This window comes from Hevea brasiliensis, chromosome 17 (assembly GCF_030052815.1).
Source record: "Hevea brasiliensis isolate MT/VB/25A 57/8 chromosome 17, ASM3005281v1, whole genome shotgun sequence".
In the NCBI taxonomy this organism is placed as follows: domain Eukaryota; kingdom Viridiplantae; phylum Streptophyta; class Magnoliopsida; order Malpighiales; family Euphorbiaceae; genus Hevea; species Hevea brasiliensis.
In genome coordinates this window covers 50,633,176-50,657,780 of record NC_079509.1, presented here as the reverse complement: position 1 = coordinate 50,657,780, position 24,605 = coordinate 50,633,176, and the positions used below count along the sequence as shown (strand labels likewise).

Genomic DNA, 24,605 nt, shown 5'->3' with positions numbered 1-24,605 from the left:
TGACAAGTTTCTGCCCCTTTCTCATTTTGGAAAAGTGAAATCTTAAATGTATTACCTACACATAAAATTAATAACTTAAGTTCTAGCATGTCACGACCCAACCTATGGGCCGGACCGACACTAGGACCTGGGCCAGCCTAAAGCCCCCGAGACCCGTAGTAAGCCTTAACTATTCATTAACCCAACTCTAAGGCCCATTTGGGCCCAATTTCAAGAAAACAAACGGACAGAGTCCGGCCATAAAATGGACTTTCCAACGGGGAGTTTTTGACTCACCCGACCTGTAAACACAATAAATACTCAATTGGGGAGCTCAGCTCACCCTCCACATACTCATCAACATAAAATAAATGGGAGCTCAGCTCCCTCATCCAATCCATCAACATGCATAACATATTTAAGTTTACAGGTCCAACATGATAAAAATATTACAGATCAAATTCAAATAAATACTGCTAACACATGCGGAAATTCTAGGAGTAATTAAAATTACACAATATTGATAAACAACCTGCGAGGTAGAAAAGCAGGTTAACCCAGAACAAAATATCCTCCTGTGGCCTGTAAAAATTTTTGAACAGAGTGAGCGCTCGACTCAGAGTAAAATATCAATCTTAACTATAATCTCTATAACTGCCTAGTACTAATGCAACTGTGGAGTGAAATGCAACATACACAACATTTTCACATCATAACATCAAAAGGTAATTTGGAGCACTCACACACCTGTAACATCATTCATAGTATATGGAGCCGATCCCTATACACTCTCTTAAAACCAACTGTGCCAATAAGAACTCACTTCGGACTTCCACTTAAATACCAAATCGGGGTCCCAAATGAAGAACTCAAGCCGTGTCTACCCCGAATGACCGGGTCCCTGCGAATAACTGAAGCAGTGTCTACCCGTCCTATCCATAGTCCACACCACATCACACGCACGCCAACGCACGCACACTGCTCCAAATTACCACAACAACACTCATGGCACATTAACAGTTATCAATGCAACATAATTCGTGCCTAGAGTTTAACTACATAAATATATGCATATAAGTGATGCATGGGCATCTTGCCGAACATATAATAATATCGAAATTACGCTTAAAATTAATATTTTACTCACAGACTTGACGACAAATTACTGTGGCGGCTGGGCGGAGGAAGAAGGCTGTCCCGGCTCACCTGACAATTACATTACATCTATTTAATAAATTTGACTCAATACAACAAAGAAAAATATCAAGTACGTCCTAAGTCGTGCCGAAAATCCGGCAGTCTCCCCTATACCTAGGACCTACCCGACCTGCAAAAGGGCTAAAAACGCACTTCTATATTCACAATCCATATATCAACAGTTCAATCATATCACACAGCCCCTCCCGGGCCCATCAAATCAGTCATCAATCACAATACTCAAAATTTCAATTTAGTCCTTATTATTTATCATTTTTGCAAAAACTGTCCAAACAAGCTCTAAAAATTATAAAAATTTGCCTCATGGTCCTGAGCAATATTACTAAGCTATTGCAAAAAGAATCGTAATTTTCTAAGCTACCACGAATATTTTATGGATTTTTAATCCTATTTAAGCACTAGAAAATTACGTAAAAACAAGGTTCGGGTTTACCTTTGCCGATTCCGACTTCGGGAACGCGCTCGGGACGTCTAACAATGGGGGGCTAGCCAAAACCTCGGCCCAATTCGGAGACTTTTCCAGAACGGTCCGTTCGCCGAATTTTGCGCACTGATCAATCGTCGAATTTCCGCGAATCGAGGATACCTACGAAGCCCATTACACGGGGTTAGTACATAAAATTTTCAGAATTTTCTAAGCTCATTTAATGCTCGAAAATACACCGCGGTTCCGTGGGACCCACCAAAACGGTGTCGGAAAAATTCAAATTTATGTCGTTGCGAAGCTCTCGACGAATGGAGCGTGCTGGTGGCCTCGGTTTCCTCGTGGGATTCACGGTTTTCGAGAAATTTAGCCCAAAAGTCGAAATGGGCTAAAATCTTCCCGAGCTAAAATCGGACAATCCGCTCGATGGATTTCGGCGTTCTTGGTGTCTATGGAAAGCTCTCGCCGAGTAGATGGTTTTGGATACAAGACCAGGTCCAATCGGTGACCGGATCGGCGGTTGGCCGAGGAAGGCTGAAGCGGCGGCGCAGGGACTTCGCGCGGCGTTCCGGCTGCTCTGGGCGGCCATTGCTGGGCCGTGGAGGCGGCCGGCGGGGAGGACGCAGGAGGCGGTGGCAAGCAGGGAGAGGAGGAGAGAAAAGAGAGAGAAGGGGAGCGTCGCGGGAGGAAGAGGAAGAAAGAGAAGAGACCGGTCCGATTCGACCGGTCAGATTCGGTCCGGTTCGATTCGACCGGTTCGATTCGAAATACAAAATTTTGAATTTTTACTCTGCCTTGGGATCGAAAACGAGGTCCAAAAATTCTGAAAAAAATTCTAGAAAACTCAGAAAAATTTGTAGACTCCAAATATATTTTTAGTTTTGTCACGTGGTCTTTAAATTAATTTTTAAAAATCATCAAAGTTTATATTTTTGAAAATCGAACCCGATTTTAAAATCCAAAAATCTCAAAAAATTCCTAAAATTCAAATAAAATTAAAATACCAAAAATACTCATAAATAATAAAATTTGGGGTGTTACATTCTTCCCCTTACAGAAAATTCGTCCTCGAATTTTTACACAAGCGAATAAAGTACATGATTATACATTGAACAAGTAAGGGTACTTGCTACGCATGTCCCGCTCGACTCCAGTGCACTCTTCCACCGATCGACTCCTCCACAAAACCTTAACCATAGGGATCTGCTTGGATCTTAGCTGCCTTACTTGGTAGTCCACTATGGCTACAGTGTTGCTCCTCAAATGTCAAATTCTCCTTTAGCTCTATCGCATCCTTTGCAAAGACATGAGAAGGATCGGGAATGTATTTCTGAGCATGGAGATGTGAAACACGGGATGAACGTGAGAAAGGTTGGGTGGTAGCTCCAACCGTAGGCAACGGCTCCAACTCTATCAAGAACCTCAAAAGGTCCGATATACCGAGGTGCCAACTTGCCCTTCTTTCCGAATCTCATGACTCCTTCATTGGAGATACCTTCAGAATACATAGTCGCCATCGCAAACTCCACATCCTCCGTCTGGGTCTGCATAACTCTTCTCTCTTGAAAAGCCGTCCTCGCTCGTTCTCGATTAAAGGAACTACCTCAAAGTGTACAGCACTAGGACTAAATCATGCACCTTCGCTTCCCCCATATCTGACCAACACAGAGAGACCTACACTTTCTTCCATACAATGCCTCATAGGGTGCCATCCCTATCCGGAGTGATAATCGTTGTTGTAGGCAAACTCCACCAAAGCTAGTGCTCATCCCATTGACCTCCAAAATCCAAGACACTCATGCGAAGCATGTCTTCCGTTGTTTGGATTGTCCTTTCGATCGTCCGTCTGGCTCGAGGGTGGAAAGTCAGATCAAGTTCAATTGTGTGCCAAGTGCCTCCCGCAACTTTCTCCAAAACCGAGAAGTGAATCAGGGCCCTCTGCCGGATATTATGGAAGCCGAACTCCATGCAATCGACTATTTCTCGAATGTAGAGCGGGCATACTGTGCCGCAGTATGTAGTCTTTATGGTAAGAAGTGAGCCGATTTGGTCAAGCGGTCTACAATTACCCATATCGAATCATATCCTCGCGTGGTACGAGGCAACCAATCACAAAATCCATAGTGATCATTTCCCACTTCCATTCTGGGATACGGAGCTCTTGCAGCTTCCCTGACGGTCTCTGGTGTTCAAACTTCACCTTCTGACAAGTCAAGCACTTGGACACAAAGTCTGCGATGTCTCTCTTCATGCCATTCCACCAATAGCTATCTTTCACATCATGGTACATCTTGGTGGAACCTGGATGGACACTGTAAAGTGTGTAGTGTGCCTCTTGCATGATTTCATTTCTGAGATTGTCCACATCGGGCACACATATCCTAGAACCTTGCACTAGGGCGCCATCATTGGCAAACCCAAACTCACCACCTTCACCTTGCTGTACTCTTTCTATGATCTTCATCAATTGTTGGTCTCTGTGCTGGGAAACTCTAACTCTATCCCTCAAGTCTGGCCTCACTGAAAAGTGAGCCAACAATACCCCCTCATCTTAATGATCTAGGATTAAACCTTGATCCATCAACTCATGTACCTCCTGAATCAATGGTCTCTTCTCTACTGAAATGTGCGCCAAACTGCCAGAAGATTTTCTGCTCAAGGCATCTGCTACAACATTGGCCTTCCCAGGGTGGTACTGGATGGTGCAATCATAGTCTTTCAGAAGCTCCATCCATCTCCTCTGTCTCAAGTTTAAGTCCCTCTGTTGGAAGATGTACTTTAAACTCTTGTGGTCGGTGTATATCTCGCACACTTCGCCATACAGGTAGTGTCTCCAGATTTTCAGTGCAAAGATTACAGCCGCCATTTCCAAATCATGGGTGGGGTAGTTCTGCTCATGCCTCTTCAGCTGCCTTGAAGCATAAGCCACTACCTTTCCATTCTGCATCAAAACACACCCTAGGCCAACTCTGGAGGCGTCACAATACACGGTGTATCCTTCACCACTCACAGGTAGTGTCAACACAGGGGCAGTGGTTAGACACTCCTTAAGCTTCTGGAAACTCACCTCACAGTCATCTGTCCAAATGAATGGAACATTCTTCCTGGTCAACTTAGTTAAGGGAGCCGCTATCCTGGAGAAATCTTGTACAAAACGCTCAGAGTAGCCACTAAACCTAAAACTCCGCACCTCGCTGATGTTGTAGGCCTAAGCCAATCGATTCTGACTTCAATTTTCTTGGGATCCACTTGAATACCGCTCTCTAGAAACCACGTGTCCCAAGAATGAGATGCTTTAGCCAAAATTCACATTTCAAAATTTGGCGTATAGCCGGTGCTCCTCAAAGTCCGCAACACCATCCTCAAGTGCCACACGTGTTCTTCCTCGGTCCGAGAGTATACTGAATGTCATCTATGAATACGATGACAAACGGTCCAAAATGGCTTGAACACCTGCTCATCAAGTCCATGAAGGTCTTTGGTGCATTAGTGAGTCCAAAAGACATCACCAAGAACTCATAATGACCATATCTTGTCCTGAAAGCCGTTTTGGACACGTCCTCATTCCTGATTCTCAATTGATGGTAGCCTGACCGCAGGTCTATCTTGGAAAAGAATCTAGCTCCTTGGAGCTGATCAAACAAATCATCGATCCGAGGAAGTGGATACTTGTTCTTCACAGTCACCCTGTTCAGCTGTCTGTAGTCGATACACAACCTCAATGACCCATCCTTCTTTCTTACAAATAGAACAGGAGCACCCCAGGGTGATGTGCTCGGACGTATGAAACCTTTGTCCAAAAGCTCCTGTAGTTGCTCCTTCAGCTCTTTCAATTCTGCTGGTGCCATCCTGTAAGGTGGCATGGATATGGGGTTTGTACCCGGAATAACATCAATGCAGAACTCTATTCCCCTTTCTGGTGGCAACCCTGGAAGCTCTTCAGGGAAGACATCCATAAATTCTCTGACAACAGGAACATTTTCCATGCTGACACCTTCTACAGATGTATCTCTCACTAATGCCAAATACCCTTGGCATCCACGCCTCAACATTTTTCTAGCACTAATTGCTGACACCAAATTATATGGAGCCACGCTCCTGTCACCATCAAAACTAAACTCTTCCACACCAGGTATGTGGAAATACACCTTTTTGTTCCTGCAGTCTAAGGTGGCATAATGAGTTGCCAACCAGTCCATTCCCAGGATTACATCGAAATCCATTACTGGTAGAGGAACCAAGTCTGCTGGGAGGATCTTTCCATCCACTACCACTGGGCTACCCGGAAATACCATGTCTACTTCTATGTTGTCACTAAGTGGGGTAGCTACTGACAAAGGGCACTCTAAAGTTGTAGGGTTTCTACCCAACCTCATGGCAAACACAGGGGAGACAAATGAGTGCGTAGCACCCGGATCTATCAAAACACGAGCCTCATAAGAATGTACTGTAGAAGAATACCTGCCACAACTGCATTTGAAGCTTGAGCATCCTGGTGGGTCAGGGTGAAAACTCGAGCTTGTCCCCTACCCTGAGTGGCAGAACCCTGATACTGACTTCTACCTCCTGATCTGCCTCCAATTCCACGTCCCCCTTGTCCTCGGCCCTGTTGGCCATCGAATCGATCGTCGCCATGTTGGAAGCACCCGGATACAATTGTCGAGGATCATTTGCAATGTAACCTTGTGACCCCATCCGTGGCTCATCAAAACGGGCGCTCTAGCAAAGTGGCCGGTTGGCCACACCAAGCATACTCGACCCCATCAAACAAGGTCCCGAATGTCCTCTTCCACATGTGCACACGGTACAAAGAGGATCTGAACCAGAGCGTAATCGCTTGCCTCGAACTATTACCATCGCTGGATCCGCACAGTCCGAACCCTCGGATTTGTGTCTAAAACCACTCCTCTTATTTCTCGCTTCTTCCTCTGTAAGTAGTTTGGCCACCACTATCCATAGTACCCATGTGGGGAACACCAAGAACCCTTCGCTCTGTTTTCTTTGCTCTTCCCTGTCATCCACAAAGATAGCTAACCTCAATCTGTCTGCTCGATCCACCACCACATCAAAAGATCGATCGACATCATGGCCAGTTCGCATACCTCCCGTCAAGCCCCTTTAGGAATCTTTTTCACCTTCATCTTTTCAGTAGCTACCTGCAGGGGCATATCTGCTCAATTCTAGAAATTTCAGAGCATATTCATCTACTGCACCGCCATTCTGCCTTAAGGCCTCAAAGGCCCACCGCTTCGATCTCAAGCTTTCGCACAAACCGATTGATAAAAAGTTCCACAACCGAGCCCATGTCAAACCCTCCATCCGGTAACACGTAGTCATTCATCAAGTGCCTCGCCATGGGCCCCATGACGTCCGCATACACTCTATCAATCTTCTATCACCAATCGTAATTCTCGCCTGCTCGCAGAATCCAAAACCGATATGCGTCGACACATCATAAGTACCGCACCAACTTCTTGAAGTTTATGATCCGCTTGTAAGATTCCTCTCTTGGTGCGGTGGATCTGCTGCTGTGGAGGATGGACCATATCCGAGCCATCATGTCGATGGTTCTCTGCACAGACCAGAGTAGCTGCCATGGGGTCCATGGGACCCTGTGCCATAAAGGACTGTTCCTGTACTGGGGTTGGCTGCTCCTCTACTTGAGCAGCTCTAGGCCTCCTACCCCGCCTCCTCGGGGCAGGCGCCTCATCCTGTGCCGACACCTCGTCGGGCACATCTGGTTCTGGTGCAGTGGCAGCTCTCCTGCTTCTACGCATTTTCCTGAAATTCAGCAGCATTAGCCCACAAAATTCAAAACTGCACATTATACAGCTCTATAGACTCATATTTATACATAACATATGAAGCAGAAACTAGAAGCAAAGATGACAATGCAAGACGAATGTGGACCCTATATTTCCGCATGTGACTCCTATTAGACTCTTCCCAACACTTTAGACAATTTTTCCCTAAGAATCTGGAGCCTAAGCTCTGATACCACATTTGTCACGACCCAACCTATGGGCCGGACCGGCACTAGGACCTGGGCCAGCCTAAAGCCCCCGAGGCCCGTAGTAAGCCTTAACTATTCATTAACCCAACTCTAAGGCCCATTTGGGCCCAATTTCAAGAAAATAAACGGACAGAGTCCGGCCATAAAATGGACTTTCCAACGGGGAGTTTTTGACTCACCCGACCTGTAAACACAATAAATACTCAATTGGGGAGCTCAGCTCACCCTCCACATACTCATCAACATAAAATAAATGGGAGCTCAGCTCCCTCATCCAATCCATCAACATGCATAACATATTTAAGTTTACAGGTCCAACATTATAAAAATATTACAGACAAAATTCAAATTAATACTGCTAACACATGTGGTAATTCTAGGATTAATTAATATTACACAATTATTGTTAAACAACATGCGTGGTAGAAAAGCGTGTTAACCTGAACAAAATATCCTCCCGTGGCTCTGTAAAAATTTTTGAACAGAGTGAGCGTTCGACTCGAGAGTAAAATATCAATCTTAACTATAATCTCTATAACTGTCTAGTACTAATGCAACCTGTGGAGTGAAATGCAACATACACAACATTTTCACATCATAACATCAAAAGGTAATTTGGAGCACTCACACACCTGTAACATCATTCATAGTATATGGGAGCCGATCCTATACGCCTCTCTTAAATCCAACTGTGCCGTGAAGAACTCACTTCGGACTTCAACTTAAATACCAAATCGGGTCCCAAATGAAGAACTCAAGCCGTGTCTACCCCAAGGACCGGTCCCAAGAACTCAAGCCGTGTCTACCCGTCCTATCCATAGTCCACACCACATCACACGCACGCCAACGCACGCACACTGCTCCAAATTACCACAACAACACTCATGGCACATTAACAATTATCAATGCAACATAATTCGTGCCTAGAGTTTAACTACATAAATATATGCATATAAGTGATGCATGGGCATGCTGAACATATAATAATATCGAAATTACAGTTAAAATTAATATTTTACTCACAGACTTGACGACAAATTACTGTGGTGGCTGGGCGGAGGAAGAAGGCTGTCCCGGCTCACCTGACAATTACATTACATCTATTTAATAAATTTGACTCAATACAACAAAGAAAAATATCAAGTACGTCCTAAGTCGTGCCGAAAATCCGGCAGAGTCTCCCCTATACCTAGGACCTACCCGACCTGCAAAAGGGCTAAAAACGCACTTCTATATTCACAATCCATATATCAACAGTTCAATCATATCACACAGCCTCTCCTGGGCCCATCAAATCAGTCATCAATCACAATACGCAAAATTTCAATTTAATCCTTATTATTGATCATTTTTGCAAAAACTGTCCAAACAAGCTCTAAAAATTATAAAACTTTGCCCCGTGGTCCTTAGCAATATTACTAAGCTATTGCAAAAAGAATCGTAATTTTCTAAACTACCACGAATATTTTATGGATTTTTAATCCTATTTAAGCACTAGAAAATTACGTAAAAACAAGGTTCGGGTTTACCTTTGCCGATTCCGACTTCGGGAACGCGCCGACGCTCGACAATGGGGGGCTAGCCAAAACCTCGGCCCAATTCGGAGACTTTTCCGGTAACGGGTCTGTCTGGCCGGAATTTTGCAGACCCGATCAACTGTCGAATTTCCGCGAATCGAGGATACCTACACGAAGCCCATTACACGGGGGTTAGTACATAAAATTTTCAGAATTTTCTAAGCTCATTTAATGCTCGAAAATACACTGCGGTTCGTGGGACCCACCAAAAACGGTGTCGAAAAATTAAATTTATGTCGCGCGAAGCTCTCGACGAATGGAGCGTCTGGTGGCCTCGGTTTTCTCGTGGGATTCACGGTTTTCGAGAAATTTAGCCCAAAAGTCGAAATGGGCTAAAATCTTCCCGAGCTAAAATCGGACAATCCGCTCGATGGATTTCGGCGTTCTTGGTGTCTATGGAAAGCTCTCGCCGAGTAGATGGTTTTGGACACAAGACCCGGTCCAATCGGTGACCGGATCGGCCGGATTTGGCCGAGGAAGCTGGCGCGCGCGCAGGGGACCTTCGCGCGCTCCATTGCTCGCGGGCGGCACTGGCTGGGACGGCTGGGAGGCGGCGCCGGCGAGGGGAGGACGCAGGGGAGGCGGCTGGCCGGCGGCAGGGGAGGGGAGGAGAGAGAAAAGAGAGAGAGAAGGGGAGAGCGTCGCGCGCGGGAGGAAGAGGAAGAAAAAGAGAAGAGACCGGTCCGATTCGACCGGTCCGATCCGGTCCGGTTCGATTCGACCAGTTCGATTCGAAATACAAAATTTTGAATTTTTACTCTGCCTCGGGACCAAAAACGAGGTCCAAAAATTCCGAAAAAAATTCCCGAAAACTCAGAAAAATACGTAGACTCCAAATATATTTTTTGTTTTGCCACGTGGTCTTTAAATTAATTTTTAAAAATCATTAAAGTTTATATTTTCGGAAAATCGAACCCGATTTTTAAAATCCGAAAAATCTCAAAAAAATTCCTAAAATTCAAATAAAATTAAAATACCAAAAATACTCATAAATAATAAAATTTGGGGTGTTACATAGCATCCACTCTAGCTCAAAAATATAACAAAAATGAATGGGTACTGCTGAATGGGCATAAAAGAAACCACCACCTGATCTTTATTATTCCTCAAAACCTCCGTCAGCTTTTGTCCCCTTCAGACTTCCCTCATTTGCTCCCCTGCCTTTCTCTTTCTAGCTCTGTTCACCTATTTTAATTGATCTATGAGGTCAACAGGTTTGAATCTTTAATTCTATTTACCCTCGGTTCTAATCACAGCTTCAAGCCGGGAGCTCTCTTTTTTAAAGAATTCCATCTCTTGAAGTAGTTTCGCCAGCTTTTCAGCATTCTCCTCCTGAAAATGATATGGTACTTTTTCTTTATAGCCTGCAGCATTAACCATCTTATCCAACTTGTCCCATTGCCTGATAAAAAAGTATATTATAAAAAAAAGAAATCAGGGATTACAATAGAGATTAGAAAATAAAAATTCTCTCATCACATACACATGCTTTAATCCATCAAGAAAAGGGTCCACTGATGCTTAAACCATGTTGAGAATGCATTAAGATGAATCAAATGGTTTCTCTTTAATTTCTGCATAGCATGCAGCACTAAAAATAATGGATATGAATATGACCGCCTTTCATCATACATTGTACTTAGCAGGCAGACTTCATAATAGTGCTCACAATAAATTTCCGATTAGGCCCTCGCTTCTACAGCATAATAGAGAGGGAGAGAGAATCTATTTTAGAGCATTACGACCAAATCACCATCCTAATCCTAACATCACGTCACAGGCACACAAGCAACAAATAGTAGCCCACAACATCCACCATCCCCAAGCCTGTTGAAGTTCCTATTCCTCCCCACACGTCTATTGAGACGCACAGGCATATCAATGTCATATGTCAACTGACATCTGTGTGTGTGTAGAAAACAGATATACATGAACATGTACAACTATCCATACGTTTAGGAGTGTAAACATATATTTTTATGATGTATTAATTTTAATTGAGAAGCCAGACTTACTTTTGTATATCATCCATTTTATTTCTGATCTTCTCAAGCTCTCCTCCTGCATCAACTTTTCCTTGAACCTTGAGATAGACTTTAAGATTCTCATTGACATTCTCAAATGCACAATCAGCTGGAGGAGATTCTTTCCCACTTAATAATAACTGAAGAATATTTTATTTGAAACTATTGGCTTATGGTAGAGGAAGGAAATATAGCATTATTAGAGATAGAGATTGAAAATAAAACTTTAAATACATATAACAATATAATTTGCCAACCACAATAAAACAAGGCTAGGTATTTTGTGAGCAAGCAGATGCCTAAAATTCTCTGAAGGCATCAAATATTCTAGACATCTATATATATATATATATATATATATATATATATATATATATATATATATATGAAAGCTAAAGCTTAAAATTTAGTTTACAAAAGTGTGCCATGTGGCTTAAAAAGGATTCTTCATAAATCGCCATAGATATTAAATTATATTATTAAATAAAATAATATTTAATAAAAATAAATATTAATAAATAATCCGCGCAACGCGCGGGTAACACGACTGGTTAACATTTGAAAGAAGAAACAGCAAAATGATGACATTTTATAACTTCTCAGCAAATCATGCAGCATATCATGCCATTTGCAAAGAAAATAGCCAGTGAGAGGGACAAGAGAAGTTTTTTCACAAAAGTAATCCATGAAATTGCCTAACTAAAACAATCTGCTTAAATTAATCAGACCTCAAGATTGAACCTTTCCACTCCAATCAATAGCAGATAATTTTAGCATTTTTAACCCTGGCAACTCTTGTAAAGTCCAACCTCTTTTTGTTCAATTTCGAAATGTTTGTTTCTCATTTTTCTTCCAACGTAACTGGACTCTATATATAATATAATGGATTTTAAATGAAAGAATTTGCTCAAATAGAAATTAGAAATTGAAAGAATTAAACTCCCATATTTAATCCAGTGTGAAAAGATAGAAACGAGAAGTATGGGAGGTGAGAGCTACAATCTTCAAGCAAAACAACTCCCTATCTAGGGTGCACTATTTATTTAACTGATACCTTCATAATCTAAATAATTGATTTATCCATGATTGCATTGCAAAGATATTGTTTGGTCAAGGATGATAAATTTGCAAATTTAGTGCCACACCTGGAAGGATGATAAAGTAGCAAGAGTTGAAATCTCCAATTCATGGCTAGCAATAGTTTCTGCTACTGCATCACTTTGACAAAATGCAAACACCGGTAGTCTGAAAAGACGATCATCACAGAATAGATGTATGAGACATATGGCCTTTTCAAACGTATGTCTAAAATGAGTGAGATACTTCTGAAATACTCATCCTCCATATGAGAAATGTTCTCCAGTGCCAACTTTCAAAGCAATTCTTTTTTCTTTCCATATTTATTTAGGGGTAATTCAGAAAAACATATTCCAAGTTAGGAGGTATTATGGCTTGTATTCCTTGTGCTAACATCAAACATGACTCAGATTTGGGATGGGAATTTCGCACCACGATCATGTAATATAACTGTACCTCTCTGTTTAGGGAGGACTCATACATGCAAATGAGCAATTTGATTAATTGAAAACCATATAAATGGAACAATAAAATATGTTGCTTGCAAAATAAAATTTATTTCAACAACTACCTTTCATTTTTTGGGTTACCAAGCACCTCAGCCCGCAGAGATCTTATACACTTCACAGTGGCCTCAACAAGGTCCATTTCATATTCCAACCTCTCATTTGTCCAGGCCTATAGAGAGAGGGTTTATCATTAGTCATATAAAACTGTCTAAACTTTGAGTTGATTATGGTGTCAGTCTAACCTCCTATCATCATCTATAACGGACAAAAAAATATAAATAAATAAAATAAAAAATAAAAGGAAAAAAAACTCTTGACCAAAAGAAATGATTCAATTAAAAAAAAATGTACCAAAAGGTCATCTAGTGGACATCATATACTAACAGCATAAATAAACGACTAAAAACTAAAGTGTTCTCATCTAATAATGACACTGGAACTTACTTCTACAGTTGATGGATATTCAGATATCATAATAGACTCTTTTCTGGTATGCTCTCCAGCTGGAGGAAGGCATTGCCGGGTGAATGACTGTACTAGGGTAACTCGGAAAGAAAAAAATTCTGAAATGGGCTAACAACTCGAATAATTATGAAGAGGGGGTGGATGTCAGTGGTCAGCGCCTGGGACGCTATTCAAAATAGCGTCCTAACTCCGGACGCTATTCATATTAGCATCCAAAGTTGGGACACTATTTTGAATAGCGTCCTAATGCCTCCGCACGCTACCCCCTGCAAGCACCTGCACGCTGCAGATGGAATATTAGCGCGGGAGGCTAGTTTTATTAGCGTCCTATGTGTTCAACTGTAGCTCGGGAAGCTAATATAATTAGCATCTTGTTTTCGTGGCACATCTCCAGTCTTGTCCTAAGTCCCATCTCCAGTGAGCCGAAGTCCCATCTCCAGTGAGCCGTTGGGGGAAGACAAGCCCTGCTCTCTCCCCCTGCGCTCTCATTTACGGCATCCATGTCGTAATTTTTTCTAAGAAGCAGCTTACAGCCCTCAAGCCCTCAAAACGCTCGTTCATTCCTCATTTACGCCATTGTCTCATTTTGGTGGAGCAGCTTACAGTGGGTGGAGCAAGAAGGAGGAGACAGGTGCAGTTGCAGTGGTAGATCACAAAGAGAAAAAAATGAAATTTGAAAAAAAATTATATTCAGGTATGTATTTTGATTGTTTAATAATTTTTAACATGTAATATATGAAATGCTTAGGTGATAATAATGTTTATTATTCTGAAAATAATGTAATTTTTTTTTTATGCATGTTGGTATATTTGTGAGAAACTTTTGGTGAGCAAGTTGATATTTTTGTAAGCATGACTTAAGAAATAAAATTTCGTGACAATTTTTAACATGCAATATATAAAATGCTTGAGTGTTAATATAATTATTATTCTGGAAATAATATATATATATATATATATATTTTTTTTTTTTATGCATGCATGTTGGTATGTTTGTGAGAAACTTTTGGTAAGCAAGTTGATATATATATATAGTACTAGCATAATACTGATAAAATGAGTAAAAGTTACTGGGAAAATATTACAAGAAATTATATTTTTAGTGTATAATAGTAAAGAAGGTAAATAAAAAATAATATAAATTTGTAGTATTAAGAAAATATTAGGAAAGAGAAAATAAAAATTATAAATGTAAATTATGTTACAAAATAAATTTTATATTAAGTCATATAATTTTTGTATCACAAAATATAATAGTTTAATAAGTTGAACAGAGAATATTAGTATAAAGTAAAATAATAGTTTAAGTTTTTAAAAATTAGTAAAAGCTATAGAAGAAAGGGAAAAATTAATAGAAAATTGAGTTCATAATATATTATAGAAAATGATGTAATAAAAATAAAATATAAATTTATATAAAATATTATTAAAAAATGAAAAATTAGTAATATAAAAAATTACCAAAAATAAGTAGCATTTTAATTAAAATGTAATTAATAAAAATAAATTATAAAATTATATTATTTAGATAATATTAAAGAAATAAAAAATAGTAAGATAAAAAAAATTGACGAAACTCAATATAACAATTAAAATGTAATTATTAAAAAAAATAATATTATTAAAATATGATTAACAAATGAAAACAATAGTAACATAAAAATTTGTCGAAATCATTGCATATTTAATTAAAATGTAATTATTAAAAATAAAATATTAATTTATTTTATTAATTAAAAATAAAAAAATAAAAAAATTAGTAATGTAAAATGTTGTTGAAAATAATTTCTTTATTAATAGAAAATTGAGTTCACAATATATTATAGAAAAGGATGTAATAAAAATAAAATATAAATTATTATTAAAGTATTATTAAAAAATAAAAAATTAGTAATATAAAAAATTGCCAAAAATAAGTAGCATTTTAATTAAAATGTAATTAATAAAAATAAATTATAAAATTATATTATTTAGATAATATTAAAGAAATAAAAAATAGTAAGATAAAAAAATTGGCGAAACTCAATATAACAATTAAAATGTAATTATTAAAAAAATTAATATTATTAAAATATGATTAAAAAGTGAAAACAATAGTAACATAAAAATTTGTCGAAATCATTGCATATTTAATTAAAATGTAATTATTAGAAATAAAATATTAATTTATTTTATTAATTAAAATTAAAAAAATAGAAAAATTAGTAATGTAAAATGTTGTTGAAAATAATTTCTTTATTAAGTAAAATATAACGACCTATTATCAACCAGACTGTTTATGCTGATAGTTGTTGCGATTTTTATTTTATCAGAAATGTCAATTCCAACTTTTGCTACTTTATATTGGGATGGAGAAATCATTATGGATGATGAAGGCTATGAATATTATGGGGATTCATCAACCGTCATTACTATTGGTAAACGAATGGATTTTGGTACTTTAGGAATGAAAATTGTTCGTGGAATTAATCTTAAAGGTGGACATGAATTTATATCGAAAATCTTATTCAGACAACACATTGAAAAAAATGGCTCATTTAAATGGGACTGCATGGGTTTGGCAAACGATGACAATGTGAATATTATGTCTAATTTCATTGATGAAATTAGAGGTATGTCATTGATTGAATTATATATTGACATTTTTCGACCATCTGCAAATGTTGTTGATGAAGCGGGCCCATCAAATACTTGTTACACTGAAGCACTTAAGTGTACGGATGATTTTGAATCTGCTAGCAATGATTATTGTCCCGATGATGATGAGGATGATGCGGAGTCTGATGAAGAATGGATTGATAGTGATGACTGGGACATGAATGAGGATGGTGGTTATCATAATGAGTTAGTAGTAGATTTGCCTTTTTATTATAATACTTATGTTGCAAACCCAATAATACCGCTTGTCCCTCCTCCGCCTTATAGTGAAATAGATTTTTCATTGCTAACGGTTGATCCATGGTCAACACCACAGTGTAGTTCAATGTGGGATCCATTAAAAGAGTTTGAATTAGGACTGATATTCTCATCTAGAGAGGATGTCCAAAAAGCTGCCAAAGAATATCATTTACATAGGCACCATGAGTTTTGTAATGAGGAGACAAAGAGTAGAACATATGCCATTAGGTGCAAAGACATAAAGAGCAATTGTAAGTGGAGATTGCGTGCCTCACGAGGGAAAGGAAGTGATATATGGAAAATTACGCGATATAACGGACCACATACATGTGTTAATCCATCACTGTCACAAGATCATAAGCAATTGGATAGCAAATTTATATCTGATTTCATTCTCGCCATTGTACGTGAACAACCCAATGTGAAGATAGGAGCGTTTCAGTCTGAAATGAAAGATAAGATTGGATATATGCCAAGTTATCTAAAGACCTGAAAGGCTAGGCACGATGCAATTATTAAGATCTTTAGTGATTGGGAGGAATCTTACGGAAGGTTGTGACAATTTATGCTTGCTTTGTGCAAACAGAACCCTGAAAGTATGTTCTTCATTGAAGATGATCCTTTTTTGTTAATAATAGATTAGATCCTGCTTATCGGGTTTTCAATAAAATATTTTGGGCATATAACAAACAATAGAAGGATTCAAGAACTGTCGACCGGTTATATTCATAGACTCAACTTTTTTATATGGCAAGTACAAAGGATGTTTATTTTGTGCAACAACACTTGATGGTAATAACCATATTTTCCCAATTGCGTGGGCAATAGTCGACAGTGAAAATATAAGGAACTAGGATTGGTTTATGTCTTGTTTGAGGGTGTTTGTGACAGATCGTAAAGGAATATGTGTTATATCAGATAGACATATTGCCATAAAAAAGGCAATGAATCAAGATTGGTGGCAGCCCCCTGATGGTCATCATCGATACTGCTTAAGACATATCCTCGGCAATTACAACACAAAGTTTAAGAATACTAATATGAAAGAAGCTCTCCGAAAGGCAGGTTAGTTTTCTAAGTTGACTAGTTATTGTTACTGTAATCTAAATATAAATTTGACATAGTAAAAAACAAATAACATGCCTTTTTTATTTTTATAGAACAACAAATGGAAAAAAAATTTTATGAGGCCATGAACACAATCAAGAATGAGCATCCTGACACATTTGAATGGGCTAGAAAGATACCTTTGGAAAAATGGACACGTTCTGATGATGGATGGAAACGTTATGGCTCCATGACAACCAATACTGTTGAGTCTGTTAATGGAATGCTCAAAGGCATCCGTGCTTTACAAATAACTGCAATGGTAGAAAAAATATTTTTCCAGTGTGTTGATTATTTTGACACACGCCGCACGACCCTCCGTGAGCAACTACAAATGGGCTTCAAATTTACACCAGCATGTCGTCAAATATTACTTGATAATTTAAATGAAGCAAACTCACATAATGTCCGAATCTTTAACCGCGATTGTGGTGAATTTGAAGTTTGGAAGGGAAGATCTGAAACGAAGCATGTGGTCAAACTTGATGAAAGGATATGCACATGCAAGAAGTTTGAAGAAATACGCATTCCATGTTCTCATGTGATTGCCGCATGCCAAGCAATGTCAATTAATTATGAGCAATACGTTTTAAATTATTACACGTTGGAGCGAACGCTTAAGTGCTATGAGTGGCAGTTTCATGCTCTTAGACATCCTGATGATTGGCCAACAGATAATTATCCAGTTCTTCTACCTGACCCAACCCAGAAAAGGTCTAAAGGACGACCAAATTCTTCAAGGAAGAAGAATGAAATGGATTGGAGTGTAAATCATTGTTCGCTATGTCGTGGACAAGGACACACAAAAAAAAGTTATCACATGCGAAGGAACAACATAACTTAATTATGTTACTATGTATCATTATTATAAATTGTTGCGGACTGTATTTCTTTTTATGTTTTAATTTTATATGTGTAAATGTAACATGTATTATTATCAAGTACATTATCTCCCACATTGCTTACCCTCATGATAGTGATGATAGGTCCATATTGCATTATTTAATATAATGTTTGCATTATCATGTGTTTCTCATTTATTTATTTGTGCTCCATTTTGTTTATGTCGTAGATAATATAATGGCTCGTATAATGCGCACTCCAAAAAGGATTGTCAATCAACAACAGAGAGCAAGGGTACATGGTCTAATTACGAATTTGATTAATCTACCAAGGGAAGTAACACCCTCAACTCCAGGGAATTACCTACTCTGCATTGTTAAGTATATGATAAGGGTCAACGGGCTCATTCAACAAATCATATGGTAAGGAGAGCTATTACCAGATAAACCTAGATATTTGGCTTCCAGGTCAGCTTTTAGCTGTATCCGAGATAAGGGTATACTTGACCGCGTATGGCAAAAATTAGAAGCTAACCGTACCCCATCATATTTACTGCTACTTAAGGGATTCACAAAAGAATATGCTAGTTGGGTCACTACGCGGACAATGTGTCGGTTAACTGGTATAAAAATTCGTGATAGTAACAAACATACTCTGTTGAAGCCCATGTTACCTAAAATCAACTACACATTGGACAAAGACCTTTATGATGAGCTAATTAGATCATGTCCTCTAAATCAAATAGTCAGGGTGACCTAATTAGTTCTAATATTCTAAACAATATTTATATGTTTTATTGATGTATATTTATATGTTTTGTTCATGTATATTTATATGTTTTGATGATGTACTCAACAATATTGTACTTTTAAGTAATGTATTGACTATTTTTATTTATATAATTTAATTCCTTCATTATATGTTTTTGTTACCATTCGTGTATTAATTAATGTACAAGAAACATATGTGCATTGTTTTACCTATCAAAAGATCCATTGAAAATGTATATTTTGTAATAATAAATAGGTATGACTACACAACAAGAAAGAAGAGATGACATTATCCCTGGTCCAATTGATCAAGAGCTTCTTCGACTCTAGCCACAACACCGTTCTGAAGGGATTTGGAATGGTACAGTTGAGCATGAAGTGGTTGCATGCAGGAGGCAGGGGCTAATATTACATACTGACATTGATGACCGAATTGTTCCTCATCTTCGCGATTCTGGATTTATTAGTATTGCTAGACTAGGGTTTTTTTCTCTTGATTGGCACCTCATCAGTGCCTTTGTAGAGTGATGGCGACCGGAAACCCATACATTTATGATGCCAATTGGTGAGTGCACAATCACTCTTCAAGATGTCAGCATTATTTTCGGTTTGCCAGTACATGGGTCTGCTGTAACTGAAATGTGACGGGCCGATTGGCCAGAAGTTTGTGAGACATTATTGGGAGCTAGACCACCCCCAGAAATGATCTGAGGACATACACTAAAATTATCGTGGCTAGCTGATTAGTTTGGAGATATTCCACATCAGGCTGATGATTTAACCGTATTATGGCATGCAAGAGCATTCATATTACGACTCATTGGTTTGATATTTCCTGACAAGACAAACTCACGTGTCAACTTGAAGTTTCTACCCCTTCTAGAAGACTTGAGGGAAGCTGTGACATACAGTTGGGGTGGAGCTTGCTTAGCCTTCCTTTATCGTGAGCTATGCCATGTTGCTATTACTGAAACAAAGGAGATTTCAGGACCACTATTCATTTTGCCAATCTGGGCTTGGGAGAGATTTAAAATAATCTCTCCATCAATAAAGGATCCATCAGCACCTCATGATACACCTCTAGGTGCTAGGAATGTCATTAAATTTATATTTTTATCCATTAAGCAATGAATAAATTGCCTTTTATTGTATTATATTTTAATTTTCTTATCAACTAACAAGTGGTGTAGAGCTCGACAAATCACTAAAGTAACAACCCATGTACTGCCACAAATTCGGTATAACCTTGACCGGATGGGACCTAAAGATGTAATAATATGACACAAAATTCCATAAATAAGTCAAAATTCCATAAATCTGACAAAAAATAATATGTTATATTTTTTCGTACATTTATAATCACTTCATGTTTTGCTAATATTCACTTGCAGATCACATGGGAACCATATAGCGAGGAATTATTGGATGAGCTGCCAGACATGTGTATCCAAGGTCGTCCCAGTTGGAAGACAGTGGTGCCATTAATTTGCTTTCATATTATTGAATGGCACCAACCAGACAGAGTGATGAGGCAGTTTGGTTTGGCCCAGCCTATTCCAGCACCACCGATGCAAACAGATGAGTTGCACGATATTACTCTCCGACTCAGTGAGAGTAATTGGGCACACCACCATGCAACATATATTAATTGTTGGAATAGGCGAGAACAATATATTGTTCAAGGGCAACAAATGGGACAACCACTCCACCATCATTCTGAATATATGGAGTGGTACCGTCGAGCTGCTAGACGTTGGATCTCAATAAGTGGAGCTGCTATTTATTGTGTCGTAATGATTAACAACATGTATTTTTTTCATTATTAAATACTTATAATAATAATTTTATCTTTTTTAACCTAAAATGTAACGTTATGTATATATTTTTTATTTTTACAGGAGGATGCAATTGATGATTGTTTGATAAAATTACAAAATCCATCAACACAAAACGTGGCAGAAGTTAAGCGTACATTAAGGAAAATGATGATTGCTCTGGAACAAGAAACTAGGCTTTGCCAAATGCCACCTACTCAGTCTGCACCTCAAGCAGCAACTTTTAATGATGAATTGGAAGAGGACCAACCCATCAACCAACCTGGGCCTTCACGTAGACCAGCACGACGTCGATCACGTTCTCCTCGACGTCATCAACATCCAATGCGTCAATCCTCTTCACCTGATGATGTTATGCGCCCACCTGTCGTATTTCACCCTTTCTGCATGGCATCAGCGCCTGGTCCTGTTCCCTCAGCTCCCGCACCGTCTCATCCTAGTCCATCCACAGTATTCCAACCATATTCAGAAACTATCCCCCCACATTATACTGGTTGGATGCCTACCCCATCAACACCATGGATGTCATATCATTCTCATGTGTAAAGCAGAAGCACATTTGACTTCACTAAGAGTCAGCAGCCACAAACACCAATGAGTAGCTTATTTGCTCCATTTGGCAGACCATCTAGCATAGGGCCATCACAATATGCTTCGAGTCAATTTGGTGGATATGGTTCAGATCAATACTATGCACTATATCAGTCTGGTGCCTTAGGCCATATTCCATCTGGTGCAGGTCTATTTGGACACCATGAACAAGGTGCTATGCATTATACTGCAAGGGGGGAATCATCAGGACAACAACAAGGGCAACCTGGCCAACCCCAAGATGCACAAGGTGATCCAGAAGAGCAGCAAGAAGGGGGACAATATCGAGTTCTTCAACCTAGACAACATATTCGAAGACCTGGTTGTGGCACATGACTAATTTAAATATTTATTTTCATTTGTATAATAATTATGAATACTTGTCTTAATTTATATTTTGCTTTAAACCAATTGCTCGTATGACATGTTAGTAAATATTTTATATATTTTTTTTAATTAATTTGAAAATAATAAAGTAATTAAAACTAATAAAGTAATTACATTTATTAATTGCTATGAAGAAAATATATTATCCATAATTATAATAAGAATAAAAATTAATATTAGTTATACTTTAATAACTTTTAACATTTATAACTAACATAATTTTAAATTTATCAATCTACTACGTTCTAAATATTAGAAACAAAAAAATCCTCATTAAGATGTATAAAATATATTATTTCAAATATTATACATTTATATTTTTAATCTATAAATTAAGAAATATTTTAATGATTAATAAATTTTTTTACAAAAATATAAAATTTCTAATACGATGGTAATATTTGTAATTTTTTGAATATAAATATTTTTTAAACCGTACAATTATATTCTATTTACAATGTATAAATAAAATTAATTTCACAAATATATAATATTAAATTAATATTACTACTACTAAAACATAAAACAAACTTAAAAAAAAATCAATGTATACAACTAACATATGTAAATTTAATATATTTTATAAAATATAATAAATAAATAAAATTAAATGATCAAAATATTATAAATTTAAAATATTTTATAAAATCAATTAAATAAATAAAATATAAAAATTGTGGTACTTGGGATGCTAATCATATTAGCGTATTTTTGGGTTACGCAGGCTGCATGGCGCGCATGTGGAGAGGGGCTCGCTGGGACGCTACTATAAGTAGCGTTTTGCTGCTAAAGCGGGTGTGGTGTTGTCTACTACGTGGGGACGCTATTTTTAATAGCGTTTTCTTTGGGACGCTATTTTAAATAGCGTTTTTTTTTTGGGACGCTATTTTGATCAACGTTTATGTGTTCACTCACCCTCTTTTCTGTAATTACCCAAAATTCTAACCCATTTAAGTATATTAATTTTTGCGTTACCCTTGTACGGTCAATTTCCCGGCATTGCCACAGTTCCTCAGTAATAAATGGCATAAATGGATGAACAATCGCAGGCCATTGTCCAAACACACCCAAAGACAATCTTTTGCAGAATTCTTTGCAGAGGCATATGCTGGATCATTGCCAGTAAAGTAAGGTTTGATTGCTTCAATGAAAACAGCACACAACTGATATTTCCACCACGAATACACTGTGCTGGCAGCATCTGAAAACTCATGAATTCATTGCTGAAACTGTTTTGGATACAGCTTTGTTAAGTACCGAGAGTATCCACTTGCAGCTAAAAGGCATTGTTTCCATACTTAGAGCCAGTGGAAGGGCATAACCAATTTCAAGTTTGCTCATAGCAAATCGAACAGCATTCCACAATTTGTTACACCATGGACGATATCCAACAACTCTTTGAATGTCCAAATTTATTTTATCGGACTGAAAAAGAGGGAAACAACATCAATGAAAGCAGCAGAAAGTTGACGAGCACTAAATAAACATATTAATAACCGGAAGCATGAACCTGAGCAGTGCAAGATACAAGAGCGAATCGGAGAGCATCTGCACCACATTCGATGATACCATTAGGGAAGTCTTTCTTCTGTCCAGCTTTCGCAACGATGAGTTCTTTTGGATCCAAGTTACCCTCCTCTAGTCTTTTGTGAAGGCCTTCAAGAGTTATTCCATTTATTACTTCAAGAGGGTCAACAACATTTCCCAAAGACTTTGACATCTTACGGCCATGTGCACATCACGAGCCATTGGATGCAGATAAACCTGCATGAAAACAAATGATAAACATATCAACAAGTGATAACTATTATGAAGCTCCAATGCAATTTTAGATAATAATTCAATTACCTTCCTAAATGGCCCATCACCTCCCAGTTTAATTCCTAACATCACCATCCGAGCAACCCAGAAAAATAGAATGTCAGGCCCAGTTTCAAGTACTGAAGTTGGGTAAAATGTTTTCAAATCATCAGTGTCATCCGGCCAACCCAATACAGACAATGGAAATAAACCAGAAGAAAACCGGGTGTCAAGAACATCAGGATCTTGACACATCTCAAATTTCTTTCCAGGAAATTTCAAACTCGCCTCCGCTAGAGCCTCCTTCTCATCTCTACCAACTACCCAATGGTCATTGTAGGCACCAAGTTCCTTTAATTCATCATCTTCAAGTGTAATATACCATGCAGGAATGCGATGACCCCACCAAAGCTGCCTTGATATGCACCAATCACGTATATTCTCAAGCCATCTATGGAAATTTACAACCATAAGAATGCCGAAACAATCAGGTCATTAAACAGAATGATGACACAATATAAACAAATTATTGGCAAGAAAATTTCTGAGATTAGCTAGTAGCTACACAACATTTTTTTTTTTAAGAAAAAAGATTATCTACTCAGTTATACATGGGCTTTGAGCCATATCCTAAACTATTGACAAAGACGAAAGTAATCACAAGTTTAAGGAATATCTGCATGGGGAACATACTGGTCCGTTTGGCATTATTGTTTGAGGAGTTGTTGAGAAAAGCACGACTAAAAATATGTCAGTTAGAGGCCACTAAAAATTGTTTTTAAGCTAAAGTTGAAAAGTTTTAGTCATGAAAACTCCAAAACATCTAAACTTTTTTTCCAATAGCTTCTAAAATGGTGTTTTTCCAAAAAGTTTCTTTCAAACTCAACCCGGTCAACCAGTCCACAACCAAACAAGCACATGTACATATTAGTAAATAGCAGTGCAGAATGTAGGCATTCCTTCACTCTGTTGAGAATCTACACTGCCCCTCTAGAAATTTCTTCTTTTCACTAATCTAACCATCATCTCACAATCCTAATGAGCACATCCATTCCTGAAGTTTCTGTAGTCTTTGGCCAGAATCAAGA

General features: G+C 38.2%; 1 protein-coding gene across 4 annotated transcripts; it reads right to left on the bottom strand.

Moving 5' to 3' along the window:
• On the bottom strand, positions 1–23,994 carry LOC110642324 (valine--tRNA ligase, mitochondrial 1). Of its 4 annotated transcripts, XM_058139489.1 has the most exons (8): positions 23,228–23,366; positions 22,722–23,142; positions 13,266–13,342; positions 12,884–12,990; positions 12,381–12,480; positions 11,227–11,272; positions 10,226–10,613; positions 1–82 (listed from the first exon to the last, which is right to left on the bottom strand). In XM_058139489.1, the coding sequence occupies exons 2-7, from the start codon at positions 22,744–22,746 to the stop codon at positions 10,462–10,464; spliced, it is 507 nt and encodes a 168-aa protein (XP_057995472.1). In that variant the 5' UTR covers positions 22,747–23,142; positions 23,228–23,366; the 3' UTR covers positions 1–82; positions 10,226–10,461. The 4 variants fall into 4 exon arrangements, with proteins under 4 accessions (XP_057995472.1, XP_057995470.1, XP_057995471.1 ...); XM_058139487.1 differs by lacking the exons at positions 13,266–13,342; positions 22,722–23,142 and adding an exon at positions 23,566–23,994 and having other exon boundaries at positions 23,228–23,481; XM_058139488.1 differs by having other exon boundaries at positions 22,722–23,372.
• Between the last annotated feature and the right edge of the window lie 611 nt (positions 23,995–24,605).